This window comes from Myxocyprinus asiaticus, chromosome 37 (genome assembly GCF_019703515.2).
Source record: "Myxocyprinus asiaticus isolate MX2 ecotype Aquarium Trade chromosome 37, UBuf_Myxa_2, whole genome shotgun sequence".
Taxonomy (NCBI): domain Eukaryota; kingdom Metazoa; phylum Chordata; class Actinopteri; order Cypriniformes; family Catostomidae; genus Myxocyprinus; species Myxocyprinus asiaticus.
This window is the reverse complement of record NC_059380.1, coordinates 7,637,071-7,658,844: the sequence shown is the minus strand read 5'-3', so window position 1 is coordinate 7,658,844 and position 21,774 is coordinate 7,637,071. Positions and strand designations below refer to the sequence as shown.

The following is a 21,774-nucleotide window of genomic DNA, read 5'->3' as shown; positions in this document are numbered from 1 at the left end:
ACTGACTCGTAAGAATGCATCTCTCAAAACAACGACCTCTACGGTATCTACCTACTATAAAACACATTTTCAATTTCATAATAAAATGAAATGTTTTATTTAATTTTGTTAAAACATTACACAATTCAATTTGATTTAATTAAGTTATGAAATTGAAACACGTAAATCTTAAAAATAGGTTAAAATGTTTTTTAGTCTGTCTAATTGAAAATGGTTGGTATACAGAAAGGGTGGAATACTATGGGGGGAAAAAAATCAAAAGTGGAGAATTATTAAATATGAATACAAATTGTGCCTACTAATGAATTTCTTTTCAAAATGTTAATTCAAATGTAAGTTTTTAAATATTTTCTTTAAAGGGTGTCTACTTTGAAGAAGCTAAATTAGAAGTATTTGATTTGTTGAAAATATTTGGTCACTACATCATTTTGTTTATAGTTTTGAAGACGTATTACATTTTCAGATCAATCGAAAATGGTCAGCATACAGAAAACATGGAATGCTAAAGAAAAATACAAAGTGTAGATTCAAGGAATGATTAAAGGAATAGTTCATCCAAAAATGAAAGTTAACTCATCATTTACTCACCCCCATGCCATCCCAGATGTGTATGACTTTCTTCTGCAGAACACAAATGAAGATTTTTAGAAGAATATCTCGGCTCTGTAGGTACATTCAATGCAAGTTAATGGTGGCCAAAATTTTAAAGCTCCAAAAAGCACATAAAGGCAATATAAAAGTAATCCATATGACTCCAGTGGTTTAATCCATGTCTTCTAAAGCGATCGAATTGGTTTTGGGTGATAACAGACCAAAATGTAGCGCCTTTTACACTATAAATCTTGTATTCAGCAGTCTTCTTGGTGATCATGATTTCAAGCTCGATTACACTTCCTTGTGCTCTGGGCATGTGTCAAGCACTAGGAAGTGTAATGGTGCTTAAAAATCATGATTGCCAAGGAGACTGCTGAGATTTAAGGTTTATGATGAAAAAGTTAGTCATATTTTGGTCTCCTCACCCAAAACTGACAGGATCGCTTCAAGAAGACCACTGGAGTCTATGGATTACTTTGATGGAGCTACAAATGAATTTCTTTTCAATCCTTTAATAAATACGTAATTATTTATTTAATATTTTCATTTAAAGATTTTATTTAAAGGGTAGATACTTTGAAGAAGCTAAAATATAACGTTTGATTTGTTGATCATTCTTAGTCACTACATAATTTCCATATTTGTGCTTTTTCATAGTTTTGACGACTTGATTTCCACATTTTAGAACAATAGTAGTTGTGTCAGAGTTTTTGACTAAGAAGTATAAATTAAGTTTGAAGTTTTAAACTTTCAGTTTATGTGGATGTGCACGTAAGTGCTGGAAAACGTGGGGACAAATGGAGAGAATTGGGAAGTGTAAAGGATGGTCGAGTGTAATAATGGGGGTGAGATGAGCAGACTGACTGTCGCATCCAAAACAAGGAAATCCTCATGCGAGGCTAATGGCGATTCCTTCGGCAACCCCGCTTTACTTCTGCTAACGAACCAGGTAACTCCACTGACCTTTCCACTGCCTGTGGAGGTGACGCATATGTGTGTGAGCTGATACGCTTGTGTCGCAGAACAATTCTGCGTTAATGAAAGTTAAAGTTAAACTCGGGCAACGTTGGTTGGATGACATGTCAGATAGCTAGCTAGTTAGCCTAGCTTCAACAGCTGGATGCTGTCAAAAATAACTATTGCATGTTTAAGTGCGACACGGGGGTAGTTATGTGTAATTACTTTGTTTACTGGTGCAAATAACTAATACACAAGTTAATGTAGTTGAAGTTGACAGAGTTCTGCCAATCCCGACGTTTAGCATTGTATTACATAACTTTCTAGATGTAGCGGCACATGTAACCTCACAGTCTAAATGTGTTAGAGCTGTTGGTTTCGATTTAGATTACTGTTTTGCATGACGTTTTGTTTGAAGTATTTAAAATGACTTGAAAGTTTTAAAGACAATCAAATATAGTGTTTTGGCCCTGTTGTGATTAGCAGTCATCTGATCAATTCTGTACTTCCCCAGATTACAATCATATGACATATTACTAGTTCAGGTCATAAAGTGTTTTCACTTTGACATTAGGAACAGTATCTTGGCCAAGCACATTTTATGTTTAGTTGATTATGTCTTATTTGTTTTTGCCATTTCATTTATGTACGATTTAAATGAATAAAATGTTAGTAAAGTGTACCTGATAGACTCATAAGTACTACTTCCTACACGTTTGGTGTACAAAATACATTGTTCATGATGACAAGTGTGAGAGTTGAATCCTTTTGCTGAACATGCTTTGGTAGAGGGGCAGGGTATGAGATTTCTGCTTGAATGCAACTATTTGAGTATAGTGACTCAGCTCAGTTATATGTCCCAGTTCTTTAACCCTTTATTGTCCTAAAGAAGATCTCATTAGTTCCTGCTTATACTAGCTTCAGCTCCTAAGTACAAGACTACTGTTAAGAACTCTCTTGACCATGCTTTCTCCTTTGCAGCTTGTTAATTCTTCTCATCCTTGACCTGTGGAACCAGCATAGCCATGTCATCCCGAGTGTTGCTACGGCAACAGCTGATGCGGGAGCAAGCGCAGGAGCAGGAGAGGAGGGAGGCGCAGCAGCAGACATCTGTCGCTCAGTTCCGACCTACAGACTCCACTCCAGCCATCTCAGTGACGTTCCCACCCACGGGTGCCCGCCCTCCTCCAGCTCAAGTGCCAGTGGAAGTTCTGAAGGTGGGTTGGGCCTTCTTATGACTAGTGGTGCAGGACATTTGAGGCCAGTGCTATCACCCATATATTAACACTGTGATCAGCACCAAAAGCGCTTGTGTTGGAGGAAGTGAAACTGAGAGCGCGCATGATCACTCAGACTGTCGCTATCACTTCATTCACTGTCTGTCGCAACTCACGTTACATCATGTATTTTCAGATTTGTGATCGCATGTTTATTTGTTAATTCGTTTGTACATCTGTTTGCATATCTCTGTCCTATCCTTGTCTAACTGTACAGCGAGTCAGAATTTACCATAATGACTTTATTTGATATTTGCACCTTAATATTAACTCACCCTCAAGTGACCACAATCTCATGCTTCGAGGGTTGAGCAAGTGCTCATTTATTATAGTAGCAGTGTATGTGTGATCTCATACGTGCTGCAGCTAAAAAAAGATCCTCTATGTTTTTCACAATTCCTAACATTGTCTTAGGTCAGTTAGGATCACTAATTTATTTTAAGAATATGAAATGTCAGAATAATTGTAGAGAGAATGATTTATTTCAGCTTTTATTTCTTTCATCACATTCCCAGTGGGTCAGAAGTGTACATACACTTTGTTAGTATTTGGCAGCATTGCCTTTAAATTGTTTAACTTGGGTCAAACATTTTAGGTAGCCTTCCACAAGCTTGCTGGAATTTTGGCCCATTCCTCCAGACAGAACTGGTGTAACTGAGTCAGTTTTGTAGGCCTCCTTGCTCACACATGCTTTTTCAGTTCTGCTCTATCTGATTGAGGTCAGGGCTTTGTGATTGTCACTCCAATACCTTGCCACAACTTTGGAGGTATGCTTGGGGTCATTGTCCATGTGGAAGACCCATTTGCGACTGAGCTTTAACTTCCTGGCTGATGTCTTGAGATGTTGCTTCAATATATCCACATAAATTTCCTTCCTCATGATGCCATCTATTTTGTGAAGTGCACCAGTCCCTCCTGCAACAAAGCACCCACACAGGCACTCTGCAAGAGATGGCATTGCCCCCACAGTGCCCCCCACTGAACATCGAGTCAGTCTGAGATTACATAAATAGACAGAAGCAATTGAGACAGCCTAAATAGATAGAAGAACTGTGGTGAATTCTCCAAGAAGCTTGGTACATCATATCTGCCAACAACCAAGGAAAACTGTGTCCAGGTGTCCCTAGGAGAATTGGGGCTGTTTTAAAGGCAAAGGTGGCCACTTCAAATATTGATTTAGCTTTTTTATATTTACTGGACTTTGTATGATGTTAATTGATAAGTGAAAATTATTTATGGCATTATTTTTGAAGACATTCTCACTATGCCTAAAACTTTTTCAAGGATTGTTTACCACAGACCTTATTGTACTCTGTACTGTATAAATTGAAAAACCCATTCCTGAGTGAACCCATGGCGAATTAGCCGTCTGGGTTTGGCTACAAATTGACGTCATGGCTGAACAGCTCTCTAGGTTGTACAGTATTTGATTTAAGCACCGTATGCGACATTCGTAACAGTAAACATACACAGTTTTAACAAGACACAGCTGCCCCTCAGCTCATCAGAGCAAAAGAGAAAAAGCATTGGCTTACCCTTTATCAAGCGCCGAAAATTTACTGGGAGAAGAACAATCTGGAATCACGTGTAACATTCACATGAAGTCCTCTTTACAACCTGAGCTACTTCACAATGTCGAATCTTTGTGATACCTGCGCTAAAGAAAAAGCTTGTTTTAAATAATTTGTTTTAAATGAAAAACTGTGAGATGCAGCGCAATGATCAAGGATGCCTGTCCAGTGTGTTTACTTAGAAAATCAATTGAAAAACAGTGCTCATGCATGCAAAAACAAGTTCAGTGTGAACAACCCTAACTTGTCTGTTCGTGTGTGTCTGTGAGTGAGAGTGCGTGTAAAAAAAAGTTTTGTTAAAATTAAGGATGTTGATTTAACGTGTTGGTTAAAAAAATGAATGCAGTTAATCATGCAAATGAATAAATATTTGCAATTATTTACAAAAAAATATATAAATTCTGTCAGAAGGGGGCAGTAAGCGCAGCCTCAGCTGTTCAGGCAACAAAACACATTTGCAAGCAAGCGGCACAAAAAAAGTCAGCAGGTGAGTTTTTGAGTTTAAGGACAGCTGGAAGTCTGAATGCAGCAGTCTCTAGATTCAGTGTCCTAAAAACGCAACGTTTATGTTCGAAATGCCGAAATCCAGTAAAATGCTATGCAATCACAGCGAGAAATTCAAAGTGTCAATTTGACGCATGCACACATGAGAACAACCCCGTCTGCCTCGAACAGATTGATGAACTCGGTTGTAAAACGGATTGCTCTGAGCCAGGATTGACACATGTTCAGTGATATCGAAATAAAGCAAACAATAAATTGGCTTGTAATGTCTTTTAGTACCTTTTAGGTACTTTTTGTCTAATTCATCTGCCACAATAATGTTATGTCTTTTAATTATCTGTCTGTCTGTCTGTCATTATTATTTAATATTTTGATTATGATATTGAATGTTTATAATATTGAATGATCTTTATTTGTGGGCCTTTCTCAACAAATATTGTTGTATGCTATTAATTGTGATTAATTAAATGGCATCTCATGTAATTAATTTGATTAAATATTTGAATAGTTTGACAGCCCTAGTAAAAAATAAATATTTGATACATTAAATAAATGTTGCCTAAATTATATTAAATTTTATATTATATAAACAAAATATTTAAATTTATAATAATTATAATAATATTTTCAGTAATTACCAACCCAAAGTTCTACTTGGAAAAAGTGACCTGAACACAGCCTGAAACGCGACGGTTTGTCTGGTTCCGTCAGGGTCGGGTAGCTAACCTCTCGTTCTGTGATGGCTTGCGCCACACTCATGCGAAAACCAGGATTCATTTGAGCTGTGCAAATGCGCGTTTCAGATGAAAAGCATATTTATTGCGTTTAAAGGGGCAAACGTGAGATGAATATCGTTAAATTTGCTTTAGCGGGCTGAAATTTAACTTGGGTGACCAATGAGAAATTTTCAATGCAGGAAAAACCCTGAGTATGTGTGCATTCCCTGGGAATTAAACCTGTGATTTTGGTGTTGGCTCCATGCCCTACCAATTGAGCTACAAGACCACTTACAAAGTCAAATTAATAGCATCAAAAATTAAATGTTATTTTTTAATAAAAACATTTTATTGTTTAGATGGTCGGGGACAATAAAATGGTTGCGTACTTTTATTACAGCTCCATTCATTATAATAACAGCTTTGATGTCTGGTGTGGAAACGGAGTGAAACTTGGTTCCCCTTTTTAAATATGTGAAATTTCCCTCCTTTTGACCAATATATTGACAACAATGTAATAGTAATGTAAAGCTTCAAATGTCACAAATACATTTAAACAACTATCATTGACCCAGTGTTTTTGTTTTTATTTTACTTTGTTCTAGGTGCAAACTCATCTTGAAAACCCAACTAGATACCACATCCAGCAAGCTCAGAGGCAGCAAGTAAAGCAGTACTTGTCCACCACGCTAGGCAATAAAGTTGCCACACAAACTCTTGGCGTGTCCCCTGTTCCACAGTCAAACTCTGCCCCGGAGAGGGTGCACACTGCAAGCAGCGCCCCCAACAGCCCAATGGCACATCTGTACCTGGGCTCCAACAAAGAAGAGGTAAAGCAGTTATAAATGTACAGTGCTAGCTATGTGACTGTAAAAGCTTGTTGCTTGTTATTTTAAGTCTGAAAGCAAATGTCTAATGATTGCTCTAGGGCCTGTTGTAATTTTTCCCGTATAGTGGTAATGTGAATTTTTTGGCACACTAGCAACATATAAAAACTGTGTTTTTGGTTCGTGCCAGTGAATATGCATTCCTTCTCTGTTCAGCTTGCCGTCTCACTAGCTTTGTGTCACATTGTGCTGTAAAATACCACACCAGAAACTTAATTATATCTTAACCTCCGTTTCACATCATACAGTACTTCTGTTTAAGATTTCCCATACAATACACACTTGATAGTTCTCTTATTAACAATACACAGTATTTTGGATCCTTAAAAATATAGTATACTTCTTGGTAAATCACTTAAAAGTTCACTCAAAACTGATAATTCTATCATTATTTTTTCATCCTTATGCAGTCTCAAACTTGTATGACTTTCTTTTTTCTCTCGAACACAAAGATATTTTGATGGAGATATGATTTGAATACACCGATCAGCCACAACATTAAAATCACCTGCCTAATATTGTGTAGGTCCCCCTCGTGCCGCCAAAACAGCGCAAACCTGCATCTCAGAATAGCATTCTGAGATGCTATTCTTCTCACAACAATTGTACAGAGTGGTTATCTGAGTTACCGTAAACTTTTTTTCAGTTCGAACCAGTCTGGCCATTCTCTGTTGACCTCTCTCATCAACAAGGTGTTTCCATCCACAGAACTGCTGCTCACTGGATGTTTTTTGTTTTTGGCACCATTCTGAGTAAATTCTAGAGACTGTTGTGTGTGAAAATTCCAGAAGATCAGCAGTTACAGAAATACTCAAATCAGCCCATCTGGCACCAACAATCATGCCACGGTCCAAATCACTGAGATCACATTTTTCCCCATTCTGATGGTTGATGTGAACGTTAACTGAAGCTCCTGACCTGTATCTGCATGATTTTATGCACTGCACTGCTGCCACATGATTGGCTGATTAGATAATGGCATGGATGATTGTTGGTGCCAGACGGGCTAGTTTGAGTATTTCTGTAACTGCTGATCTCCTGGGATTTTCACGCACAACTCAATTTACTCAGAATGGTGCCAAAATCAAAAAACATCCAGTGAATGGCAGTTCTCTGGATGGAAATCAAGTCAGTGGGGTCCAACACTTCCAAGCTCCAAAAAGGACGTAAAGGTAATCCATATGACTCAAGTAGTTTAATCCATGTCTTCAGAAGCGATCCAATCAGTTTTGGGTGAGAACAGACCAAAATCGAACTTTTCTTTCACCATAAATCTTGACATCGCAGTCTCCAAGGTCATGATTTGAAGCTTGGTTACACTTCCTCGCGCTTTATGCATGTGTCTGTTTTCACCCAAAACCGATCATATTGCTTCTGAAGACATGGATTAAATCACTCGAGTTGTATGGATTACCTTTATGCTGCCTTTATGTCCTTTTTGGAGCTTGGAAGTGTTGGACCCCATTGACTTAAATTGTGTGTGTGTGTATTAATATATATATAATATATATATATATATATATATATATATATATATATATATATATATATATATATATATATATACATACACACATATATATATATATATATATAATATTCATATTCACATCATATCTCCATTGAAATATCTTTTTCCGCTATAGAAAGAAAGTCATACTTTATAGAGTTTTTTGTAAATCGAGTAAATGATGAGAGTAATACTACTAAAACTCAATATTTTGATTGTTTTACAATGTTTTCTGATGGTAGCCATCAGGGTTCCCATGGTCATGGAAAACCTGGAAATATCAGTGAATTTTAAATGAGATTTCCAGGCCTGAAATGTAATGGAAGTTAAGAAAATTTTGAAAGGTCATAAAAATTCTTATAATGAATATACAGTTTTCTAGTTATGTGCAGCTCTAAACTATTTCTCTGGCTTGAAATTGCAATTTATGTTCAGTCTCATGGAAAAACCATTGGTCAAAAGGTGAATCATTCTAAACCTTGATGTCACAATTGTATCCCGTTAGATGGATGACGTCATTGACGACATCATCAGCCTTGAGTCCAGCTTTAATGATGACATCATGTCACTGATAGATTCTGGGCTACAGCTCCCAAACACGGTAAGCTAAACGATTGTCTTCATTATCGATGAACCCATCCATACCATTATGGCAATGTTCCGAATAAAAGCCTCTTTGAACCCCACTTGTATTTGTGGTAAACCGCCACAAAGCCATTCTAAAAGCTAAGAAGCAATAATGTCCTGAACATAAATGTCCCCACCCCCCTTAAGAGTGAGTGCCAACCACTGCATTTATGAGTGAGGCGATAAATGGGATGCACCTCGGCAATGGACATAAACATTCGCTTCTGACACATTACTAACACCTGCCAGGCTGCAATTATCAGGATGGGCATAAAAGGGACCGTGAAAGGAGAGTACATGCTGGGACATGGCACTGGATAGAAAGAACTGGTGAAGGATTTTCCTGGATTTTATTCGGGAGCAAGGAGTGACTTGATTTAAAATGAGGATTTTGTTTTATTGCAGGAGCATGAAAAGAAAAGAAAAAACAAAGAGACAAAATTATCTCTTTTGGAAACATCTTTCGAAATTCTGTGGCTGTGTTGAAAATTCTCAACATGCCATGGATCCTAGCAGGTTTAGTTTTAGAATAATAATAGATAGTTACTTGTTGAACAGTATTAACTATATAATTAGCATGTTATAATGTAGTCACAGTATTGGATTCTTGTTCTACATTCAGTTTGTATACTAAAAGAGTTCAAATATTTATTCTCAGTTGATACATGATAGTGTGTAGATTTTATTATTAGTTATTACTGCTTCTACATATTTGTGCTTCTGCAGTGAATTCATCTAACATAAGGACTAGCCAATTATGTAAAAATGTATTCTAGCACAACAATTATTCTGTTATGATATCATGTGCCTTATGATATAAGCGTGAAAAATAACCCTCATAAAGGTAAAAAATGCCCCTGAAAATTACAGTTGCGCTTAAATTATTGCTCCTTATTAAAAATTTTAAAGGAATATTCAGTGTTCAATACAATAAATAATTTTGACTTACACCTCCTTTTCTTAAAATAAAAATAAAAAGCACAAATCTGGGATCCAGTGAGATACTTACAATGGAAGTGAATGGGGCCAAATTTTGAACATTAAAATACTCCCTTTTTCAAAAGTATAGCCACAAGACATAAACAGTTTGTATGTAAACATGATTTTAGTGTGATGAAATCACTTAGTTACTTTTTCTGTGTAAAGTTATAGCCAATTTTACAACTTTGTTGCCATGACGATGTGAAGTCATCAAACACTAAAATGACTGTAAAAATGACAATTTAAGCAACTTTACAGCTCAAATAATAAGTTTTAACAGAAGAATTAATGCAAGTGCTCTTATAAAATTATAAGCTTCAAATTTCTGCTATTAAACCCTCCAAAAATTGGCGAGTTGAAATACATTTTTGTGGTAATCAACATTATGCCACAAATGCTGCCGATTGAGATTAACTTGTATTGAACCCAGAACATTCCTTTAATAGAGCGCAACAGTTTAGTTCCGGAAGTACAAATCTTAGTCTTTTTTTTTTTTTTTTTTCATAATCAAATACATTTTTAACAATAACGTATAAACGTTTAAAGACAGACTTTTCATGAGCTCCGAGGTTGTTAATCAGTGTTATATGCTTCTGTTAAAGCCATCAATCCGCATTATTTCAACTTTGTTTTTTAGAAATCATGTTTAATATTGGAGTTCCTTCTGAAGAACTACATTACCCATGCTCCATCAGTCAGAGAATTGCCGCCAACAAAGCGCGCCAAACAAACACTGCAGCGACCGCCTACTCGCATGACGCTGATTTACGCAGTCGAGTTGGTCTTCCTACACACTCAAACTACTTGTTTGTAAATTTCGGAATATTTTGCAATAAAATTAGAATATGTTGTTTCTAAACTTATAATCAACAACTTTAAATCAGTAGTTTTAATTTAATTGCGTCATTCGCAATGCTTCATGGGATTGTAGTTCATTCCTCCAAGATGATAAGGACAGTCTTGTACCTTTTGTCTTTTTTTCCAATTTTCAAGTACTTTTTTATTTCAAATAAATGTTTGTAATGTTGTGATTCACCTCGGAGAAGTTCAAAACTTAGAACTCTTTTATTAAGGATTTTATGGAACCCCTATTGGAAAAATGAATGGGAAAAAAACTTCCGGAACCAAGGCGCCTGAAGAAGTGTGTGGTCACTGTTGCTCTCTATTTCTGACACTGGTTACGACCTATTAATCTATGTGTTCCGAGCTACGGAAAAATCACCATATTATTATACCATGTGTCTTGGTGCAGTTGGGTGTGTTTTTGATTTCTGTTTGGTATTGTCTCAGCTACCAGGAAACCTTTTGGAAGTCTACAACAGTCCTGGCATGGCGACACCCACCATCACCGTCAGCAATTCCTGTCCAGCCGATCTAACTAATATCAAAAGGGAATTAACTGGTAATGATTCATTCAGGCCCTCTTCTGTTCAAATCAATTAAACGCCTTTGTAGTCATAATAGCTCTTTATTTTCAGATGTAGAGGCCAGAACTCTCATGAAGGAGAAGCAGAAGAAACATAATCATAATCTCAGTAAGTTTATAATATAGACATATATTGTTGTTTGAATTTTGTATGTGTTTTCATGGCCCAGCCTGAATATATATTTTGCTTTTTGCAGTTGAAAGGAGAAGAAGATTTAACATTAATGACAGAATAAAGGAGTTAGGGGCTCTGATACCCAAATCCAATGATCCGTAAGTTTTCTTGTTTAAAGCTTTAGGCTACGTGCCTTTTAGGTATCCCAGTGGTATATATGCCATTTGTTTATTTGTTAATGTTTATTTATATTTCACACACACACAAAAAACATACATTATACTTTTGATAAATGGATATTTACCTCTTATCTGGTTAAAATGACAGAGAAATGCGTTTGAACAAGGGAACCATATTGAAGGCATCTGTCGATTATATAAGAAAACTTCAGACAGAGCAACAGAGGGCCAAAGAGGTTGAGATGAAGCAGAAGAAACTGGAGCAAGCCAACCAGACCTTGCTGCTTCGCATACAGGTATAGCATCAACAATGGCTTTGTATTACACAAAATCCACAATATGTGTTATAAGTAGTTAACTTTCCTGACTGCACCAAAAAAAAAAAAGGTAAAAATAACTCTTCCCTGCACATTCACATTTAATGTTTCTTATCCTTCACTAAATAAATGCTTGTATTTGACTTATATGTAGCACTGTGATAGTATATATTAGGGGTAGACCATAGACCAATATATTGGTCAAGTCTTGTCCTTTCAAGTTAGGAGTCCCCGGTGTATTTTGGGCTTGTTTATAGTTAAAATTCCTGTGTTATGCACACCTAATTATTTTTTAGATTTTGGTTGCACAATAAACAGCTTTTGGGATTGTATTCATTTTGGAGCCTCAATGTCTGTGCCCTTTATAAAAAGGAAAGCCTGAAAGAAATTTTTTTAATCATTATATAAGTCGATAAAAAAAAACAAAAAATGTAAAATTTTATCGGCCTCTTCCATCACCTTGGTTATCGGTATCGGCAAAATCGGTCGACCCCTAGTATATATTCTTGAAATTATGTTCTTGATTTATATCCTTAGGTACACCAAAAAAGAAAGAAAAAAAAAAGATTTACTTCATTTCTTTTGCATATTTTTGCACTCAAATGTATTTTTATTTTTTATTTTTTTCAATGGTAGGGCCAAATTACTCAAAATAAATAATTAAATATTTAAATGAATAATGTTACTTATTAAATACATAATGAAAGTTAAAAACTATAAAATTATTAAATTAATAATTAAATCACATAATAAATCAATATATTTCACTTTAGCTCTAGTTTTTCCATTTTCATGTTAGTATTATCTTTGAATTGATTTTTAATTATAACTGTAACCCTGAAAATGAAAATGAAGACAATAAAAAAAGGTATAAGATAAAATAGTGACACTTTACAATACGGTTCCATTCATTAACATTAGTTAATGCATTAGGTATCATGAACTAACAATTAACAATATATTTGTTACACAATTTATTAATCTTTGTTAATGTTAGTTAATATAAACACAATTGTTCATGTTAGTTCATGGTGCATTAACTAATGTTAACAAATACAACTTTTGATTTTAAAAATGTATTAAAAAATGTTGAAATTAACATGGATTTCTTATTAATGGAACCTTATTGTAAAGTGTTACTGATAAAATTATAAAAATAAAAGCTACTTTATGATGTAGGATTAAAGTGAGTTTACAGAGGAACTTCTACTTGCAAATCTGATGCAGTAGCACTTACAATAACTTTTACACTTTTACAATATATATATGTACATATTAACCAGATGTACGCAGTAGACTTTTTTAAGAAACATTTTAAACAGCCCAATCGAGCTGAATTCACGTGGTCTAATCTGTGGACAACATCACCGTTATAATACAAGTGTAGGAAACAATGGAGAACACACGTGTGAATGTAAATATGTAGTCCGGACAATGAAAATTGTTCAACTTCTCCTTTTGTTTGTTGACCACAGGAATTAGAGATGCAAGCCCGGCTCCAAGGCCTCTCTGCTACCATGTCCTCTGGTCTGGGTTCAGACACTTCCTTGCTTCAGCAACAGCTGCACCAGGCAAACCAGTCCATGCAGCTGATTGCTGGAGAAGGCCAACCTCAAACCCGCCTCACCATGGAAGGGGCCATGGCACAAACTTCACCCTCTCCTTTCCTCACTGTAGCTCCTTCCAGTTCTGCGGCTGTAAGCGGCCCTCTTGATTTAGGTGCGTTTAGCTTTGCGGAGCTGGATGACCCCACGGCCTCAGATCTTTACTCTGATGTGGGTCTCAGTGACATTCTGATGGATGAGGGCTGCACATTTTCCACTGTCAGGTCTTCAGATCCACTTTTCTCTCCTGTGTCTCCCGGAGTCTCCAAAACCAGCAGCCGCAGCAGCAGTTTGAATATGGAAGAAGACTTGTGACCTAATTGACGTGTGTGTGTGTGTGTGTGTGTGTGTGTGTGTGTGTGTGTGTGTGTGTGTGTGTGTGTGTGTGTGTGTGTGTGTGTGTGTGTGTGTGTGTGTGTGTGTGTGTGTGTGTGTGTGTGTGTGTGCGCGCGCGTTGAGGGGGGGTGGTACCAGCAGTGTTCATCTCATCAACGATATTATTGACAAAAATATCCGTTGACAAAATTATTTCAATTTTGAAAACGGGCCGAAATAGATTTTGTTTGAGTAATAAACAACACTGCAAGATATTACCAATGCACTATTTTTAGAAGCGCAAAAATCCTGATGATTATTTTTTTATTCAAATGATGTAGTCAGTCTTTGTATTTTAGGGATTTCCCGCTTGAGCTGCGTGAGCAGAAAGATCTAAAGCGCTTCTTAACTAGCGAGTTAATCATTTCACACAAACACATACTGTATAGGCTATATATGAGATAAATCTGCTATATCCACAACATAGATGCCTTGACGATGCCCTGACGATGAAGTGAACACACAGGTGAACCTAAACTATATTACATGCTATTTAGAATGCATATAAGGGTTTGTGAGCTATTGCAGTAACAAGGCTCTAAACACAGTGCAGAGTTCTAAACAGTCTCTTAAACACGGAAAGTTAATAACAGAAAATTTTAGTCTCTAAGCATGAAGAACTCAGCGCACTAAGTAGATAATACTTCACTACTCTCAAAAAAATATTTTAGCCTATTTTTAAAGGTGCACTCAGTAAATTTTTCCTCATTAAAAAAGTTTTACTCCTTAAGAAATTAATTGTAATTTTGAAACGTATGTATAAAATCATGACCACTCACATGAGATGAGGACTCTGGTCATATCAGTAACCTTATAAAAGCAGTTTTTCTACATGGAGGAGGGGTCCCCTCATGGGGGCTGCCATTTTAGAATCACATGACCATCTGTAACCGTCTTGTTATTGGACACTTTCACTCTTGGATTAAATTAATCATTGCTGATTGTGAATAGTGAATTTCTACAATGGCATCTGTAAATGAAAACTACTGATTTTGAATGATGCTGCATCCACACCACTAGGTGTCATTGTAAGTCCAATATGACACAAACAAAGAGTTACTGAGTGCACCTTTAAGATTTACATATTTCAATTTCATAACAAAATTCCATCAAATTGAATTGTGTAATGTTGAACTAAATTAAATGAACACAAACAAAATATTTAGTTTATTTTATTTTGTTAAAAACTGCTTAATTCAATTTGATGGAATTTTGAAATCAAATTGAAATGCGTAAATCTGAAAATAATTGTTTTGTGTGTATTGTCAGTACACAGTATGCTATTATTGCAGGAACTTATTCCAGGTTTTCACAAGGTCTTATAAGTTTATACATATTTCAATTAATAAATGTTTTGAAAATTTGGTTTAGGTTTCAACTATTACAGTTTGATACTTTTTCGTCATACTGCATATTAATAAATATTAGCCTACTGTAACATTATTCTCATTGACTGAAATGAAATTATTGGCTAAATTTAAAGGACATTTTCGTTAAAAAGACAAAATTTATGACTAAAGTAAAAAAACTGTGTTAAAATGTATATTTTTAGTATACCGTGATTTTTAAGAACTCAAACACAAAACTAAACTAGATCAAACTCATTGATTGTATTTATAAATATCATGTGTTAATGGATTGCTACTACTGACTGTCAAATCAAAGCCAGCTTGTGATGGCTTAAAGACAATGAAATGAATTACTTTGCAAGGTAAACAAAGGCCACAATGCACTATGTTGTTTGTGGTCAGTTACGTCTTCGTTCCGCTCTCACGTTTGTTGAAATGCAGATTGGTTCTGTAAGAGGTTAGTAGATCCCCCCGGCTAAACACTGCCTCCGGCACCAGCCTTGTTTTGGTGAAAAGGGGGTATAAGATTGTCTTGGGCATAATTAATTAAACGTATGTTTCTGTTGCATCTCTGCATTATCTGTTTGATGTGATACAGGTAGTTTCCCAGCAAGTCAGTGATTGCAACAATCCCGAAATGTTATTCCAAATTTTAAATAAATCCAAATCTTTTAGCCTTTTTGTAGCTAAAATGTAGGATGTTTGAGCCTCTATGCATAGCTGTGTTGCTGAAAGAGTAAGTCGTGTCATGTTATTTTTATGTTAGAGCAAAGACGTGCACATATATATGATTTTGGAGTGTGGAGTGAGTAGTCACTTTATAGTCACTTATTGTACCAAAGGGATGTTTGTAGAATTGTGTTGATAGCATGGAGTGGAGTAATAATTCACATTGCTCAAGTTGCTATGATGAAACTTTTCAAGCAATATTAACTGCATATATCAGAAAGCTATTTTTATTTTTAACACTCTCTGTTGGCTTCATAGTTTTTACTACTAACTGATTTGAAATTCATACTTTTTTCAGTTTATAACATTTGTTATGCTTTTATTCATATTATTAATTTGATCTTTTTCAATGTTACATTGCGAAACAAATGTGTGATGGTGCAGTTCCTCATAAATCATTTTGATTTTAGACTTGAGCTGTTTATGAGGAGACAAGCCACATAAACGTCATGTACAAATAGCTTTTCAGGTTTACTGTTATTTTTTTTTTAAAGCTACCTCTGCCTGAAGTACAATTTAACCAGTAGATCCAAATCAACAGTTTGTTAGATGCAGCTAAATGCACGTAACTGCAAATGTAAATTTTCTGCACATCTTTGTATGTAGACATAATGTTAAGCATACTGCCAGTCAAAGCCAAAATAGTTCTCTCTGAATAATAGTGTAATGATACACTTATAATTGTGCCTTTAGCATTAAGGAACAAAAGTCGTTTGGTTTGTGAATATATATAAAAAAATAATGCAAATACACAGATCAGCTACAACATTAAAACCACCTGCCTAATATTGTGTAGCTCCCCATCGTGCCACCAAAACAGCGCCAACCGGCATCAGAATAGCATTCTGAGATGATATTCTTCTCACCACAATTGTACAGAGCGGTTATCTGAGTTACCGTAGACTTTGTCTGGCACCAACAATCATGCCATGGTCCAAATCATTGAGATCAAATTTTTTTTCACCGTTCTGATGGTTGATGTGAACATTAAATGAAGCTCCTGACCCGTATCTGCATGATTTTATGCACTGTTGCCACATGATTGGCTGATTAGATAATCGCATGGCATCATTGTTGGTGCCAGATGGGCTGGTTTGAGTATTTCTGTAACTGCTGATCTCCTGGGATTTTCACACACAACAGTCTCTAGAATTTACTCCGAATGGTGCCAAAAACAAAAAACATCCAGTGTGTGACAGTTCTGTGGACAGAAATGCCTTGTTGATGAGAGAGGTCAACAGAGAATGGCCAGACTGGTTCGAACTGACAAAGTCTACGGTAACTCAGATAACCGCTCTGTACAATTGTGGTGAGAAGAAGAGCATCTCAGAATAGCAGGTTGGCGCTGTTTTGGTGGCACGATGGGGACCTACACAATAATAGGCAGGTGGTTTTAATGTTGTGGCTGATTGGTTTATGTCTCCAAAAGTTCAGAAGGTCCTCTGTAGTTTTCTGTGAATTATACAGCAATTGAATGTGTTATATCTAAAACTAAATGATTGAAAAATTAAAGTATACACTTATAAAATATATTTCAAAACAAATATTTTGTTATATACATTGCAACTGCCATATTTTCTAAATGTGTAAGTAGGAACAGTAAAGTGCTAATGTTTAAGTGTTTCAAAGTAATGTGAAATCACAACAATATTAATTATTTTTTTTGTCACAGTTGCTGACAATACATATGTCCTTTGATTCAAGGAATGATATGTATCTAGGGACATATTTTTATTAAAACTAAATTGTCAGCCACTCTTCTGCTACTAGTGTTTTATTACCATCTTTATTACATCTATTCTGAATTAAAGGGAATGTTTTGTTCTTGATTTGTATTTTTAAAAAGATTATTCAAAGCACATAAATTATAATACAGAGAAAATGTATTTTAAATTAGATTTTCCCTTCTGTGTGTTGGTGGCCTTTAATTGGCTAAAATAAACTAAGAAAAGATCATAAGGATTCTTGGCTTTTTTATTTATTTATTAATTAATTTTTAAATATAACTATAGATCTATAGCACTCAGTTATGATTGTTTATTAAAACACATCTCTTTTGTTTTACCATTAATACTTTTACAGTATTTCTGAATTTTATTTTTGTAATCTCCACAACCTTTGATGATGTATAACACAGAGTTCTTGTACATTTACAAGGTTATTTTTCACATTTTCAGGTGAATAATCTGAATGCAGTTACCCTGTAAATGTAAACCGATACTTAATTCTAGAATAGATAGAGAAATACCTTTACTAGAATTCAACTGAACTGTCCTTGACTCCAATCCATCATAGGGTACCTGCATAACAGAAAACTGTTTGCTTCTGAAGCAATAAAAACAAATTACATAAGCAATTTATATAAAAAATGTCAAAAAATATTTTCGCCTATTTTTAAGATTTCCACATTTCAATTTCTTACCAAAAGTCCAGCAAATTGAACGGTGTAATTTTTAACAAAATGCAATTTATAAAACTTTAAATATTTTATTTTATTTATTTTTTTGTTAAAGATTACTCAGTTCAATTTAATAAAACATTTGTATTAAATAAAAATGAGTTTAATATCTGTATTTGAGTGTAACATATAATAAATTAATCCAAAGTTATGCCTTTGACAATTTACCAGTGGTTTTACAAAGTATATTTATTTTCTGGAATTGTTATGATCTGGAACATTCCTTTTCATATTTGTGTTATCTTCTGGTTCACATTATGTATTAGTAAATGGGTAGATGACCATTTCAACAGTGCCCTGCATTGTGGCATGCAATACTTAGTCTTAACACTATTTTAAATGGTTTTTTTTTTTTTCAGCTATAATTACAAAACATGCAGTTTTTATGTCCCTTTATTATTTTAGAGACCACATGGAATATTTGTTATCCTTTAACAAATTAATTTGTCACACTGCAGGGAACTCGTGCTAAATGTTGAATAAAAAAAGTTAATTAACATATTAAGTATTAACTTGTGCTTTAGGCCAATCCTTAAGTCCTTTAATAAACGCAGTATCAAATGCAGCCGTGCGGTATCTCAGCCACGATCAATCAACAGATTTACATGCATGTTGTGAAATCAACACATTACATTTCCTAACATTCCAACTTTATCTGATTGTCATGACTGGTAGTATATAGTAATCACAAGCTGTTATTGAAACATTAGCTGAGACATTTCCATGCCGATTTCCAGACACTCTGTGGTCTGTAGACAGAGATCGCAAATGGAGCAGTCAAATGTGGTAACTACAGCGGCATGCCTCGACTCAATCAGTGCAGCTGCAACATGGACAAAAATCTATAAAGTCCTCCAAAGAGGAAGGGTCACAACAGCATGCTTTAGAGCAGAGAGTTGAACAGATAGAGGCCATACAGTATTGACATCCATCTCCAATGGCCAGCACGCAATCCCAGAACTTGCAGAACAAACAGGCCAACAGAAGGGTTGCACACAGGTCTAGAAATGTGAGGACACCGTAAGTGAAAAATATGGAATTAATGGCTGAAAAACAGTGATGAAGAAGTCAATAACAATGCTGACACACTTGGTTGAGAGTTTTCAACGCATCAACAAAGCAACCTGGTCTCACAATCACATGACTATACCAACATTTTTGCTAAATTGTTTTGTACATGGCTTGTTGTACATATCGCGTCAGTTTCTTTGTGAAATGAACATTAGAGGAGCTACAAAAACAATGACTGCTTCCACACAAATCACAAGTGAAACTGGCTGATGATCAGTTCATAACTTTTCTCTCTGTTCTTCACACAATGCTATCTTGTGACATAACACTTTTACTATAGTAATTTTTTTAATGTTTGCATTGCATGACCAACTACTTTTACAAGTTTATTTGAGCGCAATCATATGTGTTTGTGCGGTAACTCAACTGACAGAGCATTGCACTTGCGATGCAAAGGACCGAAGTACCATAAAACAACACAGCTGCTTCAGTAATTGTGTTTTTTTTTTCTTCTCAGATTTGCTTTTTTATGACACCATCGGTTAGGTTTAAGGTTTACGGTAGGAAGGTAGGTTTTATTTATTTAAAACTCAATAGAGCATTAAGAAATTTAAAGGAGTATTCCGGGTTCAATAGAAGCTCAGCTCAATCGACAGCATTTGTGGTATGTTGAATACCACAAAAAATTGTTTCGACTCATCCTTCCTTTTCTTTAAAAAAAAAAAAAAAGAAGCAAAAATCAGGGTTACAAGTGCATGAGGCACTTACAGTGTAAGTGAATGGGGCCAATTATTGGTGGATTTAAAGGCAGAAATTTGAAATTTATAATTTTATAAAATCACTGCCTTTTTTAATTATATTTCTCCCCTTTCCTCCACAATTTGGAATTCCCAGTGTGCTCTAAGTCCTCGTGGTGGCGTAGTGTCTCACCTCAATCTGGGTGGTGGAGGAAGAATCTCAGTTGTCTTTGCGTCTGAGACTGTCAACCCACGCATCTTATCACGTGGCTTGTTGAGCGCGTTACCATGGAGACATAGCACATGTGGAGGCTTCACGCTATTCTCTGCAGCATCCACACACAACTCACCACGTGCCCCACCAAAAGTGAGAGCCACATTATAGTGACCACGAGGAGGTTACCCCATGTGATTCTACCCTCCCTAGCAACCAGGCCAATTTGATTGCTTAGGAGACCTGGCTGGAGTCACTCAGCACGCCCTGGATTTGAACTCATGACTCCAGGTGTGGTAGTCCGTGTCTTTACTTGCTGAGCTACCCAGGCCCCCTAAAATCATTAACATTAATGCTTCTGTTAAATCTCATGTATTTTTTTTACCTGTAAAGTTGTTTAAATTTTCCAGTTTTACCAGGTTTACAGTTTATAAAATAGGCATTCGGCATTACAGTCTGTACAGCTGAATACAACTCTTTTCACAACTCGCTTTTGGCGCCCCTCTGTGGAACATATACATGCCTATTCGCCCCAAAACACTTGCAGCTTTGGCCACTGGTGGCATTGTTTTGAATTTCGGTAAGCACAGAGGATTTTAGTTGAAGAAAAGCCGATCTACTGTATTTCACTGTGAGATCAGTCTGTTTCCATACAATGAAAGTGAATGGTGACTAAGATTTTCAGTGAATAACTTTCAGTATATAACTTATATTTCACTCAGTCTTCTTATACAAAGCTAGCATATAGCTTCCGAAGACTCAGAATATAGTGCTCAAGTTGTAATGTATGGACTGCTTCTATGATGCTTTTATATTCTTTCTGGAGTTTGACAGTTCACTTTAGGGAGAAGAGCAGCGTGAACATTATACTAAACTTCTCCTTTGGTGTTCCATGGAAGAAAGAAAGATATACAGATTTGAAATGACTTGAGAGTGAGAAAATTATCTACTGGGATTTTTTTGATAAGCACAGCTAAATCTATGAAAAGGAGACAAATACACATGTTTTTACAGCTTACTTTCTGGGCGTTAGTTTGAACAGTGAGAGTTAATGACAACGATTTCTTGGTTCACCAAATGCCAGTGGTTTCGACGTACCAAGATGGGAAATAAGACAGAGAGCTCCTTCCCAGTAAGATCATCGGTTGAAGACAGTTAACTAACCTTTAGACATGTTCTTCTAGATTCCAAGCCTTTTTCGTCAGATGACTCTTTAAAATAAAGAAACCACATAATTATTATTTGTTTTCCTCTATACATAAAAGAACAGAAAATGCTTACCAATTTGTTGCAGAGTTGATGTGTTAAGAGCCCAATTAATTTGTGGGTCATCTTCATGAAAACTGGATTTTGATCCTTTTGGTGAAAGGCCTTCATATTCATCCTCACGGTCACAGTACATCCTTCCAGACACCTTATCAAAATCACAGTATTTGCTACAACAAGATTGAGTAAGTGTAAAGATGTAGAGTTAGAATGCCAGACCATTTGAACTCCTAACAATGTCATTAAATATTCAAACACAGGAAGCAAGGATAAAAGATGTGCCATAGTTTGTGGCATATTTTAAAAAACTAATGGTAAAATACTGTAGAGGGAGAATGTGGATTGAACATTTGACGGTGATATATATAGG

At 35.7% G+C, this 21,774-nt stretch overlaps 2 protein-coding genes across 2 annotated transcripts; one reads left to right on the top strand and one right to left on the bottom strand.

The window, feature by feature from the left end:
* Positions 1–965: 965 nt before the first annotated feature.
* LOC127427750 (transcription factor E3-like) lies at positions 966–14,431 on the top strand. The gene is made up of 9 exons (XM_051675540.1): positions 966–1,543; positions 2,533–2,768; positions 6,225–6,449; positions 8,522–8,617; positions 10,915–11,026; positions 11,103–11,159; positions 11,248–11,323; positions 11,493–11,640; positions 13,137–14,431. The coding sequence occupies exons 2-9, from the start codon at positions 2,577–2,579 to the stop codon at positions 13,578–13,580; spliced, it is 1,350 nt and encodes a 449-aa protein (XP_051531500.1). The 5' UTR covers positions 966–1,543; positions 2,533–2,576; the 3' UTR covers positions 13,581–14,431.
* A 4,440-nt stretch (positions 14,432–18,871) lies between these two features.
* LOC127427768 (myoD family inhibitor domain-containing protein 2-like) lies at positions 18,872–21,540 on the bottom strand. The gene is given in 3 exon segments (XM_051675550.1): positions 18,872–18,965; positions 18,967–19,222; positions 21,420–21,540. Coding segments are annotated over 3 exon segments (471 nt in total).
* Positions 21,541–21,774: the final 234 nt, after the last annotated feature.